Here is an 18,313-nt window from a genome sequence, read left to right on the forward strand (position 1 = left end):
CTACTGATGATCCAAACCCTGTTCTTCATGACTGCATGGCAAGCACTAACCACAGACCCATCTCTGCAGTCCCATCTTATTTTGAGACAGACTCTTACTATGTAGCTGGGCTCAGACTGGCCTCCAATCTGCAATACTCTTTATCCTGCTGGAATTACAGGCATGCACCAACATACTTGGTCTTTAAAGTATTGTATTTATTTATTGGATATGTTATGTGCATACACAATGCTGTGACTCACCTGGCCATTTATCTTGAACTGGATTTTTTGTCTGTTTGTTTTTGAGGTCCCAGCCTTTGCTGGCTGGAACTCATTATGTAAACCAGGCCAGGTAAATCTCTCATAAGTCTACCTCTGCCTCCTGAGTTCTGGATTCTTTATGCTAAGGTTCCTGGAGGTTCAGCTCCTTGAGCAGTACGTATCTGGGGGAATACTACTACACAAATGTGTAGGAGTGAGGTTACTACTGTAAATAAAAGGGCAGTTCAAAACAGCAGCCTTGTTAAGTGCTTCAAGATAGGATTAGCTTTACACATGGAGAGCCTGGAAGGGGATGGTTTTCATGGAGGGAGATGGAGTACGGAAAAGGGCAAGGAAGGAGTATTTATTTCACTTAAGCTTTATTAGTTAATCGTTGGAGTAGAATTAAGAGTCAAACCCAGTGCACAGAAGACATTTGGAAGTGTCAGACAGGTTGTCCTAGCTACTTTTTTTATTGATGTGATGAAACACCACGACCAAGGCAACTTATAAAAGACAGCATTTAATTTTTAGCTCAGGGTTCCAGAGGGTTAGTTCATGACGGTCTTGGCAGTGAATGTGCCAGCAGACAGGGAGGCCTGATGCTGGAGCAGTTGCTAACAGCTTACACGTGATCCACAAGCACCAGACATAAAACGAAGAAAAGGCTGGCTTGGGACTGGAGAGATGGCTCAGCGGTTAAGAACACTGACTGCTCTATTTGGAGGTCCTGAGTTCAAATCCTGACAACCACATGGTGGCTCACAACCATCCATAGTGAGATCTGATGCCCTCTTCTGGGGTGTCTGGCGACAGCTACAGTGTACTTACATATAATAAATAAATCTTACAAAAAAAAAAAAAAGCCAGAAAGGACTGGCTCTTGAAACCTCCAAGACCACCCTCAGTGACATCTCTTCCAACTTGTTCACACCTAATCCAGTGGTTCTCAACCTTCCTAATGCTGCGACTCTTTAATACAGTTGCTCATCTTTTGGTGGCCTCCTCACCCCCAGCCATAAAATTATTTTCGTTGCTACTTCAGACCAGTTGGTTACTGCTATGAATTGAAATTATATGATATGTTACCCTCCTAGGAGGTGTTGGGACCCATACGTTGAGAACTGCTATCCTTATCTTTTCCTGTCAGTCCAGTAACTGGGGACAAGCATTCAAATGCATGAGTATGGGGGCAATTCTCATTCAAACTACCACACCTGTCCACGCTATTTTGGGACATAACATAGCGTCACCCGAAGGTTCTGGGCCTACATTCTCCTTACAGTCATCTCCTAAACCATAAGAGCAGAGAAGGCGAGGGCCAGGAGCCTCCAGGCGTCAGTCTTAGATTCTGCCCGCCCCCGTGTTAGGCCCCGCCTCTAGGCCCCGCCCTACCCTCCTGGGCTGGCCCAGCCGACTCTTCTGCTCAGGCACCTGCCTAGCCGCCTCGCGAGGAGGGGTCCTGAGGCGGCTCCAGGGACGAGCAGTGATTGGCTGCAGCTGGCGGCTGGAGCTCCGTTCCAGCGGCGCTTGACAACCGCAGTCCGCGGAGCGGAGCGGTCGGAGGCGGGATCGGGGCGGACGCGAGCAGGACCGGCTGACGAGCTGATGGATTGACGTGCGGGCTGCTTAGCCCAGACCGCCGCCCTCGCGCTCGCGCCTTAGACTGGAATTGGCTGTCTCGGGGCTCTGGCCGCCGGCCTCTCCTCCGCGTTTTCCTCCACCGCTTCTGCCGGCTCCGCCCGGAGCTCTCAGGTGAGCGGATTCCAGGAGGCGGGGGCGGGCCGCCGTGCACCGTGGGTTGCCATGGTCACCCGTCGCCACCTGTCACTAGCCTGATGCGGCGCAGACCCCACAGCCCCTTGGGCGGCGTTCGCAGCCGGGAGGAGTGTCTTGGGTAGGCTTTGGTGGCGACTGCGAGAAGATGGGATGCGGGCGAGGCCCGGGTGTCTCGGGGACAGGACCTGGGACCCGCCAGGCAATCTATCCAGGCCGCCACTGCTGGACCACACCTTCCCCTACTTGCCAGTCTGATTCGGGCGGCTGGGCGATGCCCCTCGCCCTGGTATGGAGTATCCACCTCGCCGCTGCTGAGGGGCGCGAGGAGGGCTGACTGGGCTGCATCTGCCTCGCCCCTCTATTGGGCTGGGGCGAGACTGAGGGCTGCGCGCTGGTCCCTTTCCCTGCTCGCCTTGGCCGGCGAATGGGTAGGGAGTGGCGGGGTTGAGGGTTTGTGGGGGATCCGGGTTTGCCCTTTCTGACGCCAGGCCAGTGGCTGTTAGGAGCAGTCCTGTGGGGTCTGGGAGGGTGGGGACAGGGGCATCGACTGAATTTCGAACGTGATTTGTTCCCGGGGACGCCTGCGTAAGACACCGGAGGTTATGGAACTCAGAGGGTTAAGCTGCTTAGCTGTATTGGGGAGAAAAAGATTGGGGCTCTAGCTCTGGGACGACGCCTTTGGCAAAGGGGTAGGAACCAAGTAGGCAGCGGCAGTATTTGACCTGATGATTTCCCCCCTGTACATCCAGACATGCAGCTAGTAACTACGAAGGGTGTCGTCTGAGGGGAGCTTTTTTTTTTTTTTTTTTTTTTTGGCAACTTGGTTCTCACTGCATAATGAGAGGAGAAGTCTTTGTTCCACCCAGATTCATCGGTTGAAATCCTGACACTTAGTTTCCCCCCTTTGTTGTAGAGAGTTCATAGAATGCTATAAAAAGTTAATGGCACAGGAATTAACATACAGGTTTAAAAGGGCTGTAAATCTTTTTCACAGATAATACCACTTCTTTTTTTTGGGGGGGGGTCTCAAGTGTTGGCATATGTTATGTTAGCATTTTACTAGAAAGGAGAAACGCCTAGCAGTCGAATTTTCTTTATATGGCACATTCTGGAGGTCTTATTTAGGTGGGAGATATAACGAATCATTGTGCATTAAGGTTTGGAGGAGGGGGAGGAACATTGCTTCCAACAACAAAGTAACACGTAAATGGGAAAGACAAGGAAATAATCCATAACAGTATATGTAAGGCAAACAACCAGATCATGAACTTGAATTGGGCTGCCATTACTGAGTGTGTGTGTGTGTGTGTGTGTGTGTGAGAGAGAGAGAGAGAGAGAGAGAGAGAGAGATTTAACTTATTTCCCACCTTGCCACTTTTCTAGGTTTTTTTTTTTTTTTGTGAAAATCAGTAGTAGGAATGTATCATAAGAGAGCAAGAGTGCTAATCAGTGTTTGCAGTTACATAATTGTGCAGTTTCTTTCTGTTTGTCAAATAGTTTGTTATTGAATGGACACCGTATGACTTGTTTAGTATATGCTACAGTTTGAAAAGCAAATAAGAAATATGTCAAAATAAGAAAAATGTCCAATTTTCCTTGGTAGGTCAGTTGCCTGAAAATCAGATTGCCTGGATGGAAGCTTCTCTTTGCTTCTGTAATTACAGTCTTGGAAGAGATATTTATCCTACCATTGACCTTGTTTTCTTATTCTGTGAAATAGGGATAATGCCTGGTGTTGTTTTAGTCTGAGAGTGGACTGTGATGTTGAATAAATCAGTTCAGTTGCAAGTGCTTTGGAAAATATTAAGGAATCTGTTGACTACCTTTTACCAGAGGGGAACACTGAGAGGGAGTATTATCATTTTCTGTGTAATCTTTTTAACATTTCTAGATTCAAGACCTTTTTTATTACAGTGGCCTTAAAAGGCTTATGAGAAAAATGGAGGCGTTTCCTCATTCTCAGTAGAGGGTTTGCTTCAGTTGTGGTGATGTGGGGAAGGAGGGTTTTGCTTTTGTATATGAGTTAGTGATACTTTCTTGCAAATAAGGCTACTGCTAATAACTGAGGAGTTATATTTGGCACTAGATAATCCTCACTGCAGGTCACAGGTTCATGACTAATGCAAACATAACTTTATCCCCTCTGACCTAAGTTTTTCAAATTGAGGTATTGACACTAATTCAGGCTGGGTCTGTAGTTCAGTGGCTGAGTACTGTCTAGCTTGATTCCCAGAACAACAGAAATAAAGTTCTGTTGAATAAGCTTCAGTATTCAAGAAAAAGATCTGTAGGTGTGTAAATGACACATGAAATAGTCCTTAATTTCATTTGAAGAATTGGATAAATTCATACAAATCAAAGATGACACAAAGAGAAGGCAATATTAACATTAATTTCTAAGATAACATTTAGAGATTTCAAAATAGACTTCCTGTTGGACTTGACTGAAGCTAAGTGAATTCTAAGCTGTGTTTAGTTTTTTTCTGTCCTAAGTGCAAAAGTTTAAGAAGCTTTGTTTTAGGCATTCTTAATTAATGAATGGAAAATCCTCACATAGCACAGGAAAAACGGCCTTTTTCATTTTTACAGTTCCAATTTTAAAAAGGTTCACCGTTACTTAAATTCTAACTTCCCCTCTTGGTTTTATGTTTTTTTATTTGTATGCCCTGGACCTCTCCATAGAGCAGGCTGGCTTCCAACATACAACATCTGCCTGCCTCTGCCTCCCAAGGAGTGTTGGGACTAAAGGTGTGTGCCATCACTGTCCACCTTATTCCCTCTTGTTTGTTTATTTTTTAAGATTTATTTATTTTATTTTATTTTATGTATATGAGTATACTGTAACTGTACTGATGGTTGTGAGCCGTCATGCGGTTGCTGAGAATTTTATTCAGGACCTCTGTTCGCTCCAGCCCCGCTCGCTCCGGCCCTGCTCACTTTGGCCCTGCTCGCTCTGGCCCAAAGATTTATTTATTATTAAATGTAAGTACACTGTAGCTGTCTTCAGACACACCAGAAGAGGGCATCAGATCTCATTACGGATGGTTGTGAGCCACCATGTGTTTGCTGGGATTTGAACTCAGGATCTTCGGAAGAGTAGTCAGTGCTCTTAACCACTGAGCCATCTCTCCAGCCCTCCCTCTTGTTTTAAGCCCTGTAAAAAGTTAGAGTATTGTATTGGAAATGGTGAAGAATTTTAGTTTACATCAGTGGCTCTCAACCTATGCGTTTCTACCCATTTTGTTGAACTATCCCTTCACAGTGATGAATGTCAGATACCTTACATATCAGATATTTACATTATTATTCATAACAGTAGAAAAATTACAGTTACAAAGTAGCAATGAAAATAATTTTGTGATTGGGGGTCACCACAACATGAAGAACTGTATTAAGGGGTCCCAGCATTAGGAAGGTTGAGAAGCACTGGTTTAGATAGACTGATTAACTCATTTCATTCTGGGCTTGAACTTATTTTCTCTACGGGCAGATTTCACACCTCTGAGCATAAGTAATCACCTATAAAAGGATGATCACAGGGGCATGGGAACTATATAGATGATGGATGGAAGGATCCAGCTAGGACCCAATGTAAATGAATGTTAGTACCTTTTCACTTTTTCCTTGTAGAGTCAAAGACTAATAATCTGGAGCTGAAGAGATGGCTCCTTGGCTAAGAGCACTGGCTACTCTTCCAGAGGACCTGAGTTCAAGTCCCAACACTCATGTGGTGGCTTATAACTATCTGTGAATCTAGTCCAGGGGATCTAACATAACACCCTCTTCTTACTTCTGTATGCACCAGGCACCTAGGTGATGCACAGATATACAGGCAGGGAAAACACTCATACATATTATAAATAAAATACAAAATTTAGAAAGAAGAATAAATTTTTACACACATTTTTTAAAAAGAATTTATTTATTTATTTTCTATATATATATATATGACGAGTACACTGTAGCTGTTTTCAGAGACACCAGAAGGAGGCATCAGATCCCATTACAGATGGTTGTGAGCCACCATGTGGTTGCTTGGAATTGAACTCAGGACCTCTGGAAGAGCAGTCAGTGCTCTTAACCACTGAGCCATCTCTCCAACCCTTTACCCATATTTTTAACAGGAAACTTCACTGCTTCCTGAACTTCCTTGATATTTTATATTTAATTTTTTAGATACTTCTTCATTTTTTTATAACATATCACACTTTCTTTTTTTTTTAAATTAGGTATTTATTTCAGTTACATTTCCAATGCTATCCCAAAAGTCCCCCACACGCTCCCCCACCCACTCCCCCACCCACCCACTCCCCCACCCTCCCTCTCCCACTTCTTGGCCCTGGCATTCCCCTGTACTGAGGCATATAAAGTTTGCACGATCAATGGGCCTCTCTTTCCACTGATGGCCGACCAGGCCATCTTCTGATTCATATGCAGCTGGAGACACGAGCTCCAGGGGGGTACTGGTTAGTTCATAATGTTGTTCCTCCTATAGGGTTGCAGATCCCTTTAACTCCTTGGGTATTTTCTCTAGCTTCTCCATTGGGGGCCCTGTGATCCATCCAATAGCTGACTGTGAGCATCTACTTCTGTGTTTGCTAGGCCCCAGCATAGTCTCACAAGAGACAGCTATATCTGGGTGCTTTCAGCAAAATCTTGCTAGTGTCACACTTTCTTAAAACTGAGTGTGTTTGTGTGTGTGTATGTAAGTGTATATATATGTGTGTGTGTGTGTGTGTGTGTGTGTGTGTGTGTGTATTCACCATAGTAACAACCATTTTATCTGAGGTATGCAGACTAGTACTAGAACATAAAAATACTTAAATATATGTTTAAGATTTTTTTATTATATTTATTTGTTTATTTTGCTTGTATGTGCATGCGCAGTCCATGTGCAGAGGTCAGAGGACAACTTGAAGGAGTCAGCTCCTTCTTTCCATCAGGTGGGTCAAGTCATTGAGCTTGGTGGCAAGTGCCTTTACTTACTGAGGCATCTTACCACCACTAGATAAATTTTTACACGTGTGTGTGTGTGTGTGTGTGTGTGTGTGTGTCTGTATCTTTATCTTTGAGATATATGTATCTTAGGGGTATGTGCATGTTAGTTCTGGTACCCAAGGAGGCCAGAGTGTGAGATCCCCTGGAGCTGGAGTTATAAGTGGTTTTCTGAGCTGTTTGAAGTTGGTGCTGACAACTGAGCTCAGCTCCTCTGTAAGAGCAGTACATGCTTTTAACTCATGAACCATTTCTCCAACTTCTGGTTTTAATTTTTTTTCAAACATTACTTTGAAAACTTAGGGGTAGAATTAGGTAAGTTTTGTTTAACAACTTAAAGGCTGGGTCTGGTGGCACCTGTAATACCAGCCCTTGGGAGATGGAGGCAGAAGGATCATTAGTTTAAAGCCAGATTCTGCTACTCAGCAAGTTTGAGGCTGACCTGAGCTAAGTGAGACCCTCTCTCAAAAAAAGCAGCTGGGCATGGTGTCTCATGCCTATAATCCAGCCCTTCGGAGACTGAGGCATGAGGATTGTTGTGAGTTTGGAGGCAGCATGGTTTACATAGTAAGCTCAAAGAAAGAAAAGAAAAAAGAGGAGCTGTGGAGGGAAGGAAGGAAAATAGGCTTGGTGATGAAATTTTAGGTGGTACAAAAAGAAGATCGCAAGTTATGGGAACTGTTAGTTTTACTGTATATAGTTACTGTCCAGACTATGCCAGAAATACTGCGTTCTAGTCTAGGTGCTTTAATTAAGGTAGATATTCATGTGTATTCATAAGAGTGCCATCCAGATGGTAGGAGACGTGAAGAATGGCTTTGTAAGGCTCCATTAACAATATACATAAGATCTAAGAATAGTTCCCAGTATTTATATATTGAAAACACAGCAGTTATTCTTGCTTTGGCAATCCTGCTCCAGTTTTTTAGCTCAGTAATAGAATAGACTTTTGTGATCTAATTCTAAAAACGGTCATTTTTATACTTTTTAGCTTAATTTTATTTAAACATTTTAAAGGTTTATTTTTACTTTTATTCACATGTGAATATGTGTGTGTAAATGCTGTGTGAGTATAGATGCCTTCTGTGGCCATAAGAGGCTATTGGATCCTTGGGAGCTGGAGTTAAAGGATGTTACTAGTGAATATGGGTGTAGGAACTGAACTTGGGTGCACTGTAAGAGTAGTATGTGCGCTAAACTGCTGAACTATCTCTTCAACTCTAGATTCTTAATTTTAAAATTAAAAGTTGTCTCCGTACCAGAAACCCACTGTCATGGACCATATCTTTATCCGAAGCAGTTATTCTGAGACCAGCCTGGCGATATATATTGATGGTGATGATGGTGATGATATACCAATGATAGCCTCCTTTGAAGTGGAATCTTTCTGTGTTTTTAAGACTGCCCAGAACTCCTGAGGTTCAGCCATATACTCCTGCCCTAGCCTCTCAAATATGTGGAATTACAAGTGCACACCACAATCATGCTGAGTGAGGCAATCCAGACCCAGAAAAACACGAATTGCATGTTTTTTTTCTCTTTAGATATGTGTGTTTCACTTAAATGCAGGGGTTAGGTAGCTATTAACTGAGCAGGGCACTTTGAGGGAAAGAAGGGGTGTTTTAGGGAAGAAGAAATATAATGCTATAAAGGGATAAAGAGAAAATAAGAACAGGAGGATTAATTGGGTTGGGGGAATGGGAGGACAGGGTGAAGGAGGGACTATAAAGAGGGACAACTAACTTTAACTGCCTCTTGAAAAGCTATCTGGAAACCTACTACAGTAGAAGCTTCCTAAAATGTAAACATATATAAAAGGAGTTTAAGTAGCATTACCATATAATGAGGGGAACAATAGCCTGACTATATACTGTATGCCACTAAATAAAACCCTAGCACCAAGAATGGATTACATCTTTTTGATTTGTTGACCAGTGGGGTTCCATAGACACCCCCTAACATTACAAGCTATTGCCAATGCAGTGTTATTTGACACTGCATTACAAGTTGACAGTAAGAGACTATTGGTGATTACACCCATTCACAAGGCATGGGACCAGGAGAAATCTAGCCGGTACTCAACTGGAAGTGTCATCATTATTAGCTATTGTTCATAGTGTTGATAGTGCTGGCAATATCAGAGGAGAAAACTAATGATTAATTTCACCTGGCAGTGAATGCTCTGAGCTATAATAATGATATGTTGCAAGATTTGTCCATAGATGCAGTAGTGGCACAGATGTCACGAGAGCAGCCTACCAGTTTTGGGTGGATTTAAGGCCCGGTCTATAAGATGGAATCCATACCTGGTAATGACTAGATAAGTCATGGGCCCTAGGGGACCACCTTTTCCTGTTATTCTGCTAAATGATCATAGAAATAATTAGATTATTCCTAATTACATATTGCTATATCTATAGATTGGTACAAGTGTGAGAAGTTGTCTTGGGTTATGAGAAAGTAAATCACTCTGAAGTAATATTACTTTATATATGCAAATTTGTTACTTTAGGGTTTATTTTTAGTTATGTATGTGGGGGAATATGTGCACATGTGTGCAGGTGCCTGTCCATATTGACACTCACTATATAGACTAAGCTGACTTAGAGCTAATGCTTCTGCTGCCAAGTACAGGGATTACAGATGTATGCCACCATGCCTGGCTCTGCCTTACACACTTTGTGTGTGTGTGTGTGTGTGAGAGAGAGAGAGAGAGAGAGAGAGAGAGAGACAGGTCTCAATATACATCCTTGATTGGCCTAGCATTCTATGTAGACTGGCCTCAAACTCACAGAACTCTGCCTACCTCTATTTCCAGAGTGCTGTTATTTTTTTAAAAAATATTTATTTATTTAATTTATGCGAGTACACTGTTGCTGTCTTCAGACAACCAGAAGAGGGCATCCAATCCCATTATAGATAGTTGTGAGCCACCATGTGGTTGCTGGGAATTGAACTCAGGACCTTCGGAAGAGCAGTCAGTGCTCTTAACCTCTGAGCCATCTCTCTAGCCCCAGTGCTGTTATTTTTAAAGTATGTGCTACCATGGCTGACATAACTGCTTATGTTTTATTGTTAAAGAATGTTTAACAACCTAGGGTTGTGCTGTGCGGGTCAGGTCAGCTTGCACCTTGATTGAGTCTTGGCTGGCCTTGTGCTTGCAATCTGCCTGCTTCACTTCTCCTGTAGTGGGTAACACCAAACTTTATGTAGAACTTTTATTTTATTATTTTAATTTTATGTGTGCATGCCACATGGATGCATGTGCCTGCAGAAGCAGAGAGGAGGTTGGATACTCTACAGCTTGAGTTACAAGTGGTTGTAAGCCATTTGATGGGGCTAGGAATTGAACTTGGGTTTTCTGGAAAAGCAACAAGCTCTCTTAACTGCTGAGCCATCTTTCTAACCCCACATTAAAATTTTTTGGATGTGTAATATTTATACATGGTATAGAATTCAAAAGATTTAATAGGGTACATGATAAAATGTCATGAAGCCATTCCTATTTATCAAGGTCTTTGGGACACAACCATTACTACCAATTCTGTGCGTCTTTTTCTACAGACATTTTAGGTATATGTACAACATGATTTAATCTTACTTTATTCTATAGCTAAAGCGGCACCAGGCTTTAAACATAATTTGTTTCTTTTTCTTATTTTGATATAGTGTCTCTCTATATTCTGAGTTGGCTCTAACTAATATTCTTGTCTTTTTGTTTGGTTTTTCGAGACAGGGTTTCTCTGTATAGCCCTGGATGTCCTGGAACTCACTTTGTAGACCAGGCTGGCCTCGAACTCAGAAATCCACCTGCCTCTGCCTCCCAAGTGCTGGGATTAACGGTGTGTGCCACCACTGCCCGGCTCATATTCTTGTCTTACTCCAGCGTTTTACTCCACTGTAATTTATCAATGTGCTACCATGCCCAGGTGTCTTTAAAACTTTAAAAGGTTTATTCTCTCTCTCCCTCTCCCTCTCCCTCTCCCTCTCCGTGTGTGTGTGTGTGTGTGTGTGTGTGTGTGTGTGTGTATTTGTATTTACATACCATTGTACACAGGTTGAGGTCAGAGAATAAGCTGTGGGAGTAGGCTCTCTACTAACAGGTGGACCCAGGGACCAAACTTAGGTTTTCAGGTTTGGTGGCAAGTGCCCTTAGGTACTGAACCAGTTCTCTGTGTCCCTTTTAATTTTTTTAGTAGTCTCACTGGCCTTGAACTTGTTCCACAGGCAAAGATGACTTCAACTTCTGATCTTCTGTCCCCTTCCTCCTGGGGGCTAGATTGTAGGTGCAGGACACCACACCTGATTTATGCTATACAGGACTTCTTGCATGGTAGCCAAGCACTTTATATTATCACCCCCCATAGTTTTGGGATGAAAATCACCCATAGTTCTATAAAGTAAGTTAAAATAATCAATGATCTAAAGGTGGTTATAAACGTTAAGAAAGGACATGTTTATAAACAGTTTATTAGCAGGTACAATGGAGCTTTGTAGTTAGGAGGGCAGTTTTGTTTGTAAATGATCTAAAGAAAAAAACTTTTAACTGACCTTATAAGTTCAAAATTTCTGATTATTCCAGACTTCATAGTACCCACCAGAATATCTGCTTCCTGTTACTAAAGAATGAATTGAAATAAATCACAAAATTAAATCATAAATGAAAAAAATCATAGGAAAGAGACTGTAAGCACTTTTTCATGATCATGAAGTTTTAGACTATTCTAATTTTCTCAGCCTAAACTTCTGAACTGTTCTTAGTCTCCCATGTTTTCCTTCTTCCTAAATTCTGTATTTTAAGTAAGCAACATCATTGCAAAGAAACATTGAAGTTATCTTTATATTTGGTTAGAAAGCTAACACTGTTTTTTGTTTTGGTTTGGTTTTTCTGAGACATTATCTTGGTGTATAGTCCAAGTTTGCCCTGGACATACTAGATAGCTCAGGCTGACCTCGTATTCTTAGTAGGCCTGCTTTGGCCTCCTGAGTGCTGAGATAACTGTAGTGTGTCACCACTTGCAGCTAGTGATATTTTTAATGAAAAATTTCTTTTTCTATATATGAAAATACATTTGTTATTTTTAATCTGTTGTTAACATTGACCTTTAATCTTCGATTTCTAAAACTAAGGTTTAATTAATTAATTAATTATATGTAAGTGTACTGTAGCCGTCTTCAGACACTCCAGAAGAGGGAGTCAGATCTCCTTACAGATGGTTGTGAGCCACCATGTGGTTGCTGGGATTTGAATTCAAGACCTTCAGAAGATCAGTCAGGTGCTCTTACACACCAAGCCATCTCACCAGCCCGGGTTTTTTTGTTTGTTTGTTTGTTTGTTTGATTTTGGCTCATCAAGACAGGGTTTTTCTGTGTGGCCCTGGATGTCCTAGATCTCTCACTGAGATCTCATGCTGAGCCCAGGCTGGCCTCAAACTTACAGAGATTCTTCTGCCTCTGTCTCCTGAGTACTGGGGTTAAATGTTGCGCTTCCATACCCAACTCTAAAACCAATTTTATATTTAAACTTTTTTCTTTTATTTATATTTTGTGTTTAAGGGTTTTTGCCTATATATAATGCCCAAAGAGTCTATAAGATGGCATCAGATCTCTTGGGACTGGAGTTAGAGAGGGTGTGAGCTGCCATGTGTGTGATGTGAATTGAACCCCATATCTTCTGAAAGAGCAGCCAGTGGTTTTGTTTTTGGTTTGTTATTGTTGTTCTTTTTTTTTTCAGAATATGAAAATTTATTAGTTTCCATTGTCAAATGTTTGTGATCTTGGCCTTTCTTTCTTGCCTTTGTATAGAGCCAAAAGAGAAACATTGGCTACCTTAACCACATTAAAGCAGGCTCCAGGAATATCACCTACAGCATGACCTTTTCGACCAAACCCAGCAACCAGAACTTCATTTTCCTCAATGACGTTCAGGCAGCCATCACTGGGCACGCACGGACGCTGTGATCTTCTTGCCGTTCTTAATGAGCTGCACCCTGGCACACTTCCTGATGGATAGCAGAATTTGGCTGTTTGGCCTCAACCGCTACTTTTTCCAGCACAATTCCCTTTGCATGAGAGGCACCCCAAACGGATTGGCCTTCAAGGCTGTGCCCAAGTGGGCTTTCTTGTATTGTTTATCATGCCACTTCTGGTCCCGTCGGTGACTGCGGAGCTTCCGGGCAGTTCAGAGACCATGACACTTTACCCATCTTGACGGCGCCACAGGCACAAGAGAGAGTGTTGTTTTTAGCAGGGTCTTTCTGTGTGGCTTTGGCTGTCCTAGAACTCACTATGTAGATTTGTCTGCCTACCATACCCAGCTGCAGCCAGTGTTTCTGGTATTTATTTATTTATTTATTTATTTATTTAGGTGTTTCAAGATTGGGTTGCTCTGGCAGTCCTGGAACTCATTCTGTAGACCAGGCTAGCTTTAGACTCAGAGATCAACCTGCCCGTGCTTCCTGAGGGCTGGGATCAAAAGGCAGTGCCAGCACTGCCAGACTTGTGGCCATTGTTCTAAGTCTCGGGGCATCTCTCTAGTCCCTATTCTCTTATGTTAAAAAAGATTATTTGTGTCACCTAGTCCGGTTATTGAGTATGAGTAAAATTTTATTTCTCAAAGGAAAATCCCAAGAAACACAGAATTTCATGTTGTGACTTCAAAAGAACTGTCATTTATTAATGGGAATACTGACACTGACACTACCCTATTTCAATGTAATATACCCTAATGTTGTCTCTTTGTGAGTTCTTTGCTAAGTAGGTGTTTCCAGCAATTGTTGTCTGGGAAGCCTTCCTACTAAGATCTTGGAGAATTTACTTTTACAAAATAGTAGGATCAAAAAGCCAGAACCCTGTTAAAAAACAGAAACCTTGGCCTGGAGAGATGGTTCAGTGGTTAAGAGCACTGACTGTTCTTTCAAAGGTCCTGAGTTCAAATCTCATTGTTTAAGAGCACTGACTGTTCTTCAAAGGTCCTGAGTTCAAAACATGGTAGCTCACAACCATCCGTAATGAGATCTGACGCCCTCTTCTGGGGTGTCTGAAGACAGCTACAGTGTACTTACATATAATAAATAAATCAATCTTTAAAAAAAAAACAAACAAACAAAACCAGAAACCTTTAGAGATGTTGGAAACACAAAAGTAACTTATTCTAGCCTTAGAAGAAGCATTTTTTTTCAGTGATGCTTTTTGCATTTCACGTTCATTTAAGTAGCATTAATTAAACATACTTGGTGTCATTCCCCTGGCCCCAATCCCAGTAGGAACTGAATCTAAGGCCTTCAGCATGTAAAGCAAGCACTCTATCATTATAGAGTTTTAATCCCTTTATCCTTCCCTACTGTTGTAGGGTTTCATTGCTGTGAAGAGACACCATGACCATGGGAACTCTTATAGAAGACAACATTTAATTGGGTCTGGCTTACAATTTCATAGACTTAGACCATTATCACCATGGTGGGAAGCATGACAGCCTCCAGGCAGACATGGTGCTGGAGAAGGAGCTGAGAGTTCTGCATCTTGATCCAAAGGCAGCAAGGAGGATTTTTGATTTGTTCCACACTGGGCAGAGCTTTAGTATAGGAGACCTCAAAGCCTACCCCAACAGTGACACACTTCCTCCAACAAGACTGCACCTACTGCAACAAGACCATACCTCCTAACAGTGCCACTCCCCATTGGCCAAGCATTCAAACACCTGAATCTATGGGGGCCATACATACCTATTCAAACTGCCACACCTACCGTTTTAAAGACAGAAATTTCCCCATCTAACCCAGAGTGGCCTTGAATTTGAGATCCTTTTGCCACAGCCTCCTGAATGTTAGGATTATAGGTGTGTGCCACTATACCTGACTTGCATATGTTTAAAAAGATCACCTCAGAGTTATATGTAGTAGCATATAATTATAGTCTGAGCTATTCAAGATGTTGAGATGACCTTCATTTGAACTTAGTTGTTGAGGCTAGACTGGGCAACAAGCCCTTGTCTTGCCCTTTCTTCTCTTTGCCAACTTCCCCCACCAGAAAAACAAAAAACAAAACAAAACAAAAAAAAAAAACCCTACAGAAAAATCAAACAAGCAAATAAACAACAAATGGGCATGATGGGGTATGATGGATGTGTCAGTAATGGATTAGAAAAGAGTAATTACATCTTCCAAATATGTATATATCTATATATGCATATATCTTGTAATAATAGAACTTTTAAGAATAAAATTTCTGAAGTGATTAAAATACCATAATTTTCAACTGGTAATCTTATAGTTTCCAGCTGAAACTGAGACTGGAGGATCATGTGAGGCTAAGCATTGAGACCAGCCTGGGCAACACAACACACCCTTAAGCATAGTTATGAGTTAAAGAAGGAAAATTGCCACAAGTTCCATTCTAAGATTACTTACTTAATATTTAGTTTAAATATTGACTATAAGACCTGTAAAGTATTTATGTTGTACTACCTAAGAAATTTATAGTTTCAGTTCTTGCTAAATGTGTGGTTGGTACACGGTAATATTAATGACGCGTCCCCTAAGTTCTCATTATGAGGATGGAGTAATATTTTTCTGCAAGTGAATTTAGTTAAAGTCTATTATTTTATTAGATATTTTCTTTATTTACATTTCAAATTTTATCCCCTTTCCTCATTTCCCCTCCAAAAACTCCCCATCCCATTTCCCCTCCCCCTGCTCACTAACCCACCCACACCTGCTTCCCTGTCCTAGCATTCCCCTACACTGGGGCATCGAGCCTTCACGGGACCAAGGGCCTCTCCTCTCAGTGATGTCCCACAAGGCCATCCTCTGCCACATATGCAGCTGAAGCCTTGAGTCCCTCCTCTGTACTCTTTGGTTGGTGGTTTAGTCCCTGCGAGCACTGGGGGTACCCATTGGTTCATATTGTTCCTCCTATGGGGCTGCAAATCCCTTCTGCTCCTTGGGTACTTTCTCTAGCTCCTTCATTGGGAACCCTGTGCTCAGTCCAGTGGATGACTGTGAGCATCCACTTCTATTTGTCAGGTACTGGCAGAGCCCCTCAGAGAATAGCTATATCAGGCTCCTGTCAGCAAGCACTGTTGGCAAGAAGTCTATTTTTTTTAAGTATTATATGACGATTTGGGGGCTGTCTAAATTGCTAATCCATGTGTTTGGGAGAATCTCAGGGAGATAGTTCTGAAATATGGCCAGAATTTAGTAAGTAGAGCTCTCACTAACTTTATTTTATAATTGTGGACAAACTGGAGGATGTAGCAAAGGGAGTGTGAGGAACTGAACAGTTGGCCTGTTGTGAGAAAGGTTTGTGCTTATTTGTCAACTGTGGCAGGCATTACAGTATGTGGGAATAGACATATTATTCTTTAAAAGGTTTTAAACATTACATTTGTGTTTGCGTGTTTGTATGCCTGTGCAGACCTACACCACTTGCAGGTCAGAGGACAACCTGCAGGAGTTGGTTCTCTCCTCTGATCATGTGGGTCCTGGGGATCAGACTCAGGTCTTCTGGTTCAGCAGCAGGCATCTTAACCTGCTGAACCATCCCACCGGCCCCAATTATTTTACTCTTCTATCACTAAGTAAGTATTTGAGTTGAGTGGCTAGAGAGATGGTTCTGCAGTTAAGAACACTGGATACTGTTGTGGGGACTTCTAGGGGCCCCACTTTGGGTTCAATGATAAAGACATGGATACCTGTATAATATAAGGCTATTAGCTTGTTTGCTTGCTGGGGGGGGGGGGGATACCCTCGCTACCCATCTAGACTCAAGCTGACTCTCCTGCCCTGCTCCTGCTCTGCTTCCCTCCTGCCCCAGCTCCAGCAGCCTGCTCTTTATTTATCAAAAGCCACACTCTATTCTCATACAAAAATGCTACTAGCACAGGGGAGGGAGGGAAGAGCTTCCACAGCATACTCATTTTGAACCAATCAGCAGCCAGACTACATCCATTCATATCTTAGTGTTGCCTTTTGGCAGATTGAAGGCAAGGTGTTCCCCCATGGCAGCTTGCTTTTTAACCGGACAATCTCAGAGAATCCTCTTTTTTTGGGCAGATGAGGAAGCAACATATATAAAGCAGGTCTTGTGGGCTCTAGAAAATACAATATCATATATTCTGCCAGCACCTGACTCCGCAGGTACAGCAATTAACAATTGAGAATACAGGGACACATCTTCATAGCCAGCTGATATAGTATGTATGGTGGTAGGTTATCCCAACAGGCTGTTCTCCCAGAAGACCTGGGTTTGATTTCCAGCATCCACATGGTAGCTCACAACCATCTGTAACTCTAGTCCAAGGAATCTCATGTCCTCTTCTGGAGTCCTCAGGTACTGCATGCATATGGTGTACAGACATACAAGCAAGGCAAAACACCCATACACATGAATAAATTAGCCCGGTATAGTGGTGCATGCCATTAATCTCAGCACTTAGGAGGTAGAGGCAGTGGATAGATTCCAATCTGGTCCATATAGGGGGTTGTAGGTTAGCCAAGGGCTACGTAGTGAGACTATGTTTCAAAAAAATTGTTTCTTGACTGAATAATTTTCTTAACACATTCCATGCTAGCTTCTTTGCATAAGAGACAAGATGCTATTTGCTGATGAGGACATTCTAGTTCGCTGTACATTTGTATTCCTTTTTATGAAGAAATAAATTGTCAAAGCAGATTGAAAGGAACAAAATTAGTTATCTACAAACTTGTGCTTATGTTTCTGTGAGCTTGGTTAAAATGGCTTGGTCCAATGAGAAAGACCACACCTCTTTATAGTCACGTTAACCATCAGGTAACATTTCCTTGCAGCCAGTCCATTAGTGTACTTTTTTTGCATTGCTCTGAGGAATTCTGTATATGTGTCTATATGTGAGTCTTTGCATGCCATGGAGTACACAAGTTAGAGGACAACTTCCCAGGAGTCAGTTTCCCCTTGGACTATGTGGGTCCTAGACCTTGAACTCAGGTTGTCAGGCTTAATAGCGTGTTTGATGCTGGCCATATTGCCAGCCCCACTATAAGTTTTTCTTTAATAGAAGGGCTTTGTTTCTATCATTCCAGAGATGTCCCATGTCATCCTTATAATCTGGCTGGGTAACTGCAGTCTCCCTCTCACTTGCTGCAGGGTTCCCTTTCAGACACAGATGCTATCCAAATCTTCCTGCTGTCCTTGTTCTTAACTGTGTGCCTTGCTGAATTGAAGCCATGGGATTTGAAACAAGTTCAGTATCATTTTCTTCAAGGATTAACTCATCACCTGGGCTTGAGAAACTGAACCAGCAGCATCTGAACTCATCCAAA

At 42.3% G+C, this 18,313-nt stretch overlaps 1 protein-coding gene and 1 pseudogene across 20 annotated transcripts in view; one reads left to right on the forward strand and one right to left on the reverse strand.

The window, feature by feature from the left end:
* Positions 1 to 1,622: 1,622 nt before the first annotated feature.
* Positions 1,623 to 18,313, forward strand: part of Wdr47 (WD repeat domain 47) — a 54,497-nt gene continuing 37,806 nt past the window's right edge. For 7 of the 20 annotated variants that reach the window (XM_030252932.1, XM_011240308.2, XM_030252934.1 and 4 more), the window contains exon 1: positions 2,154 to 2,307. In XM_030252932.1, coding sequence (XP_030108792.1) covers positions 2,167 to 2,307 — 141 coding nt within the window. In that variant the 5' untranslated portion in view covers positions 2,154 to 2,166. Of the gene's footprint in view, positions 2,450 to 18,313 lie in introns of all 20 variants that reach the window. The other 13 variants (NM_181400.3, NM_001358054.1, NM_001358053.1 and 10 more) reach the window with 8 other exon arrangements.
* On the reverse strand, positions 12,765 to 14,788 carry Gm12517 (annotated as a pseudogene).

The sequence above is a fragment of the Mus musculus genome, chromosome 3 (assembly GCF_000001635.26).
Source record: "Mus musculus strain C57BL/6J chromosome 3, GRCm38.p6 C57BL/6J".
In the NCBI taxonomy this organism is placed as follows: domain Eukaryota; kingdom Metazoa; phylum Chordata; class Mammalia; order Rodentia; family Muridae; genus Mus; species Mus musculus.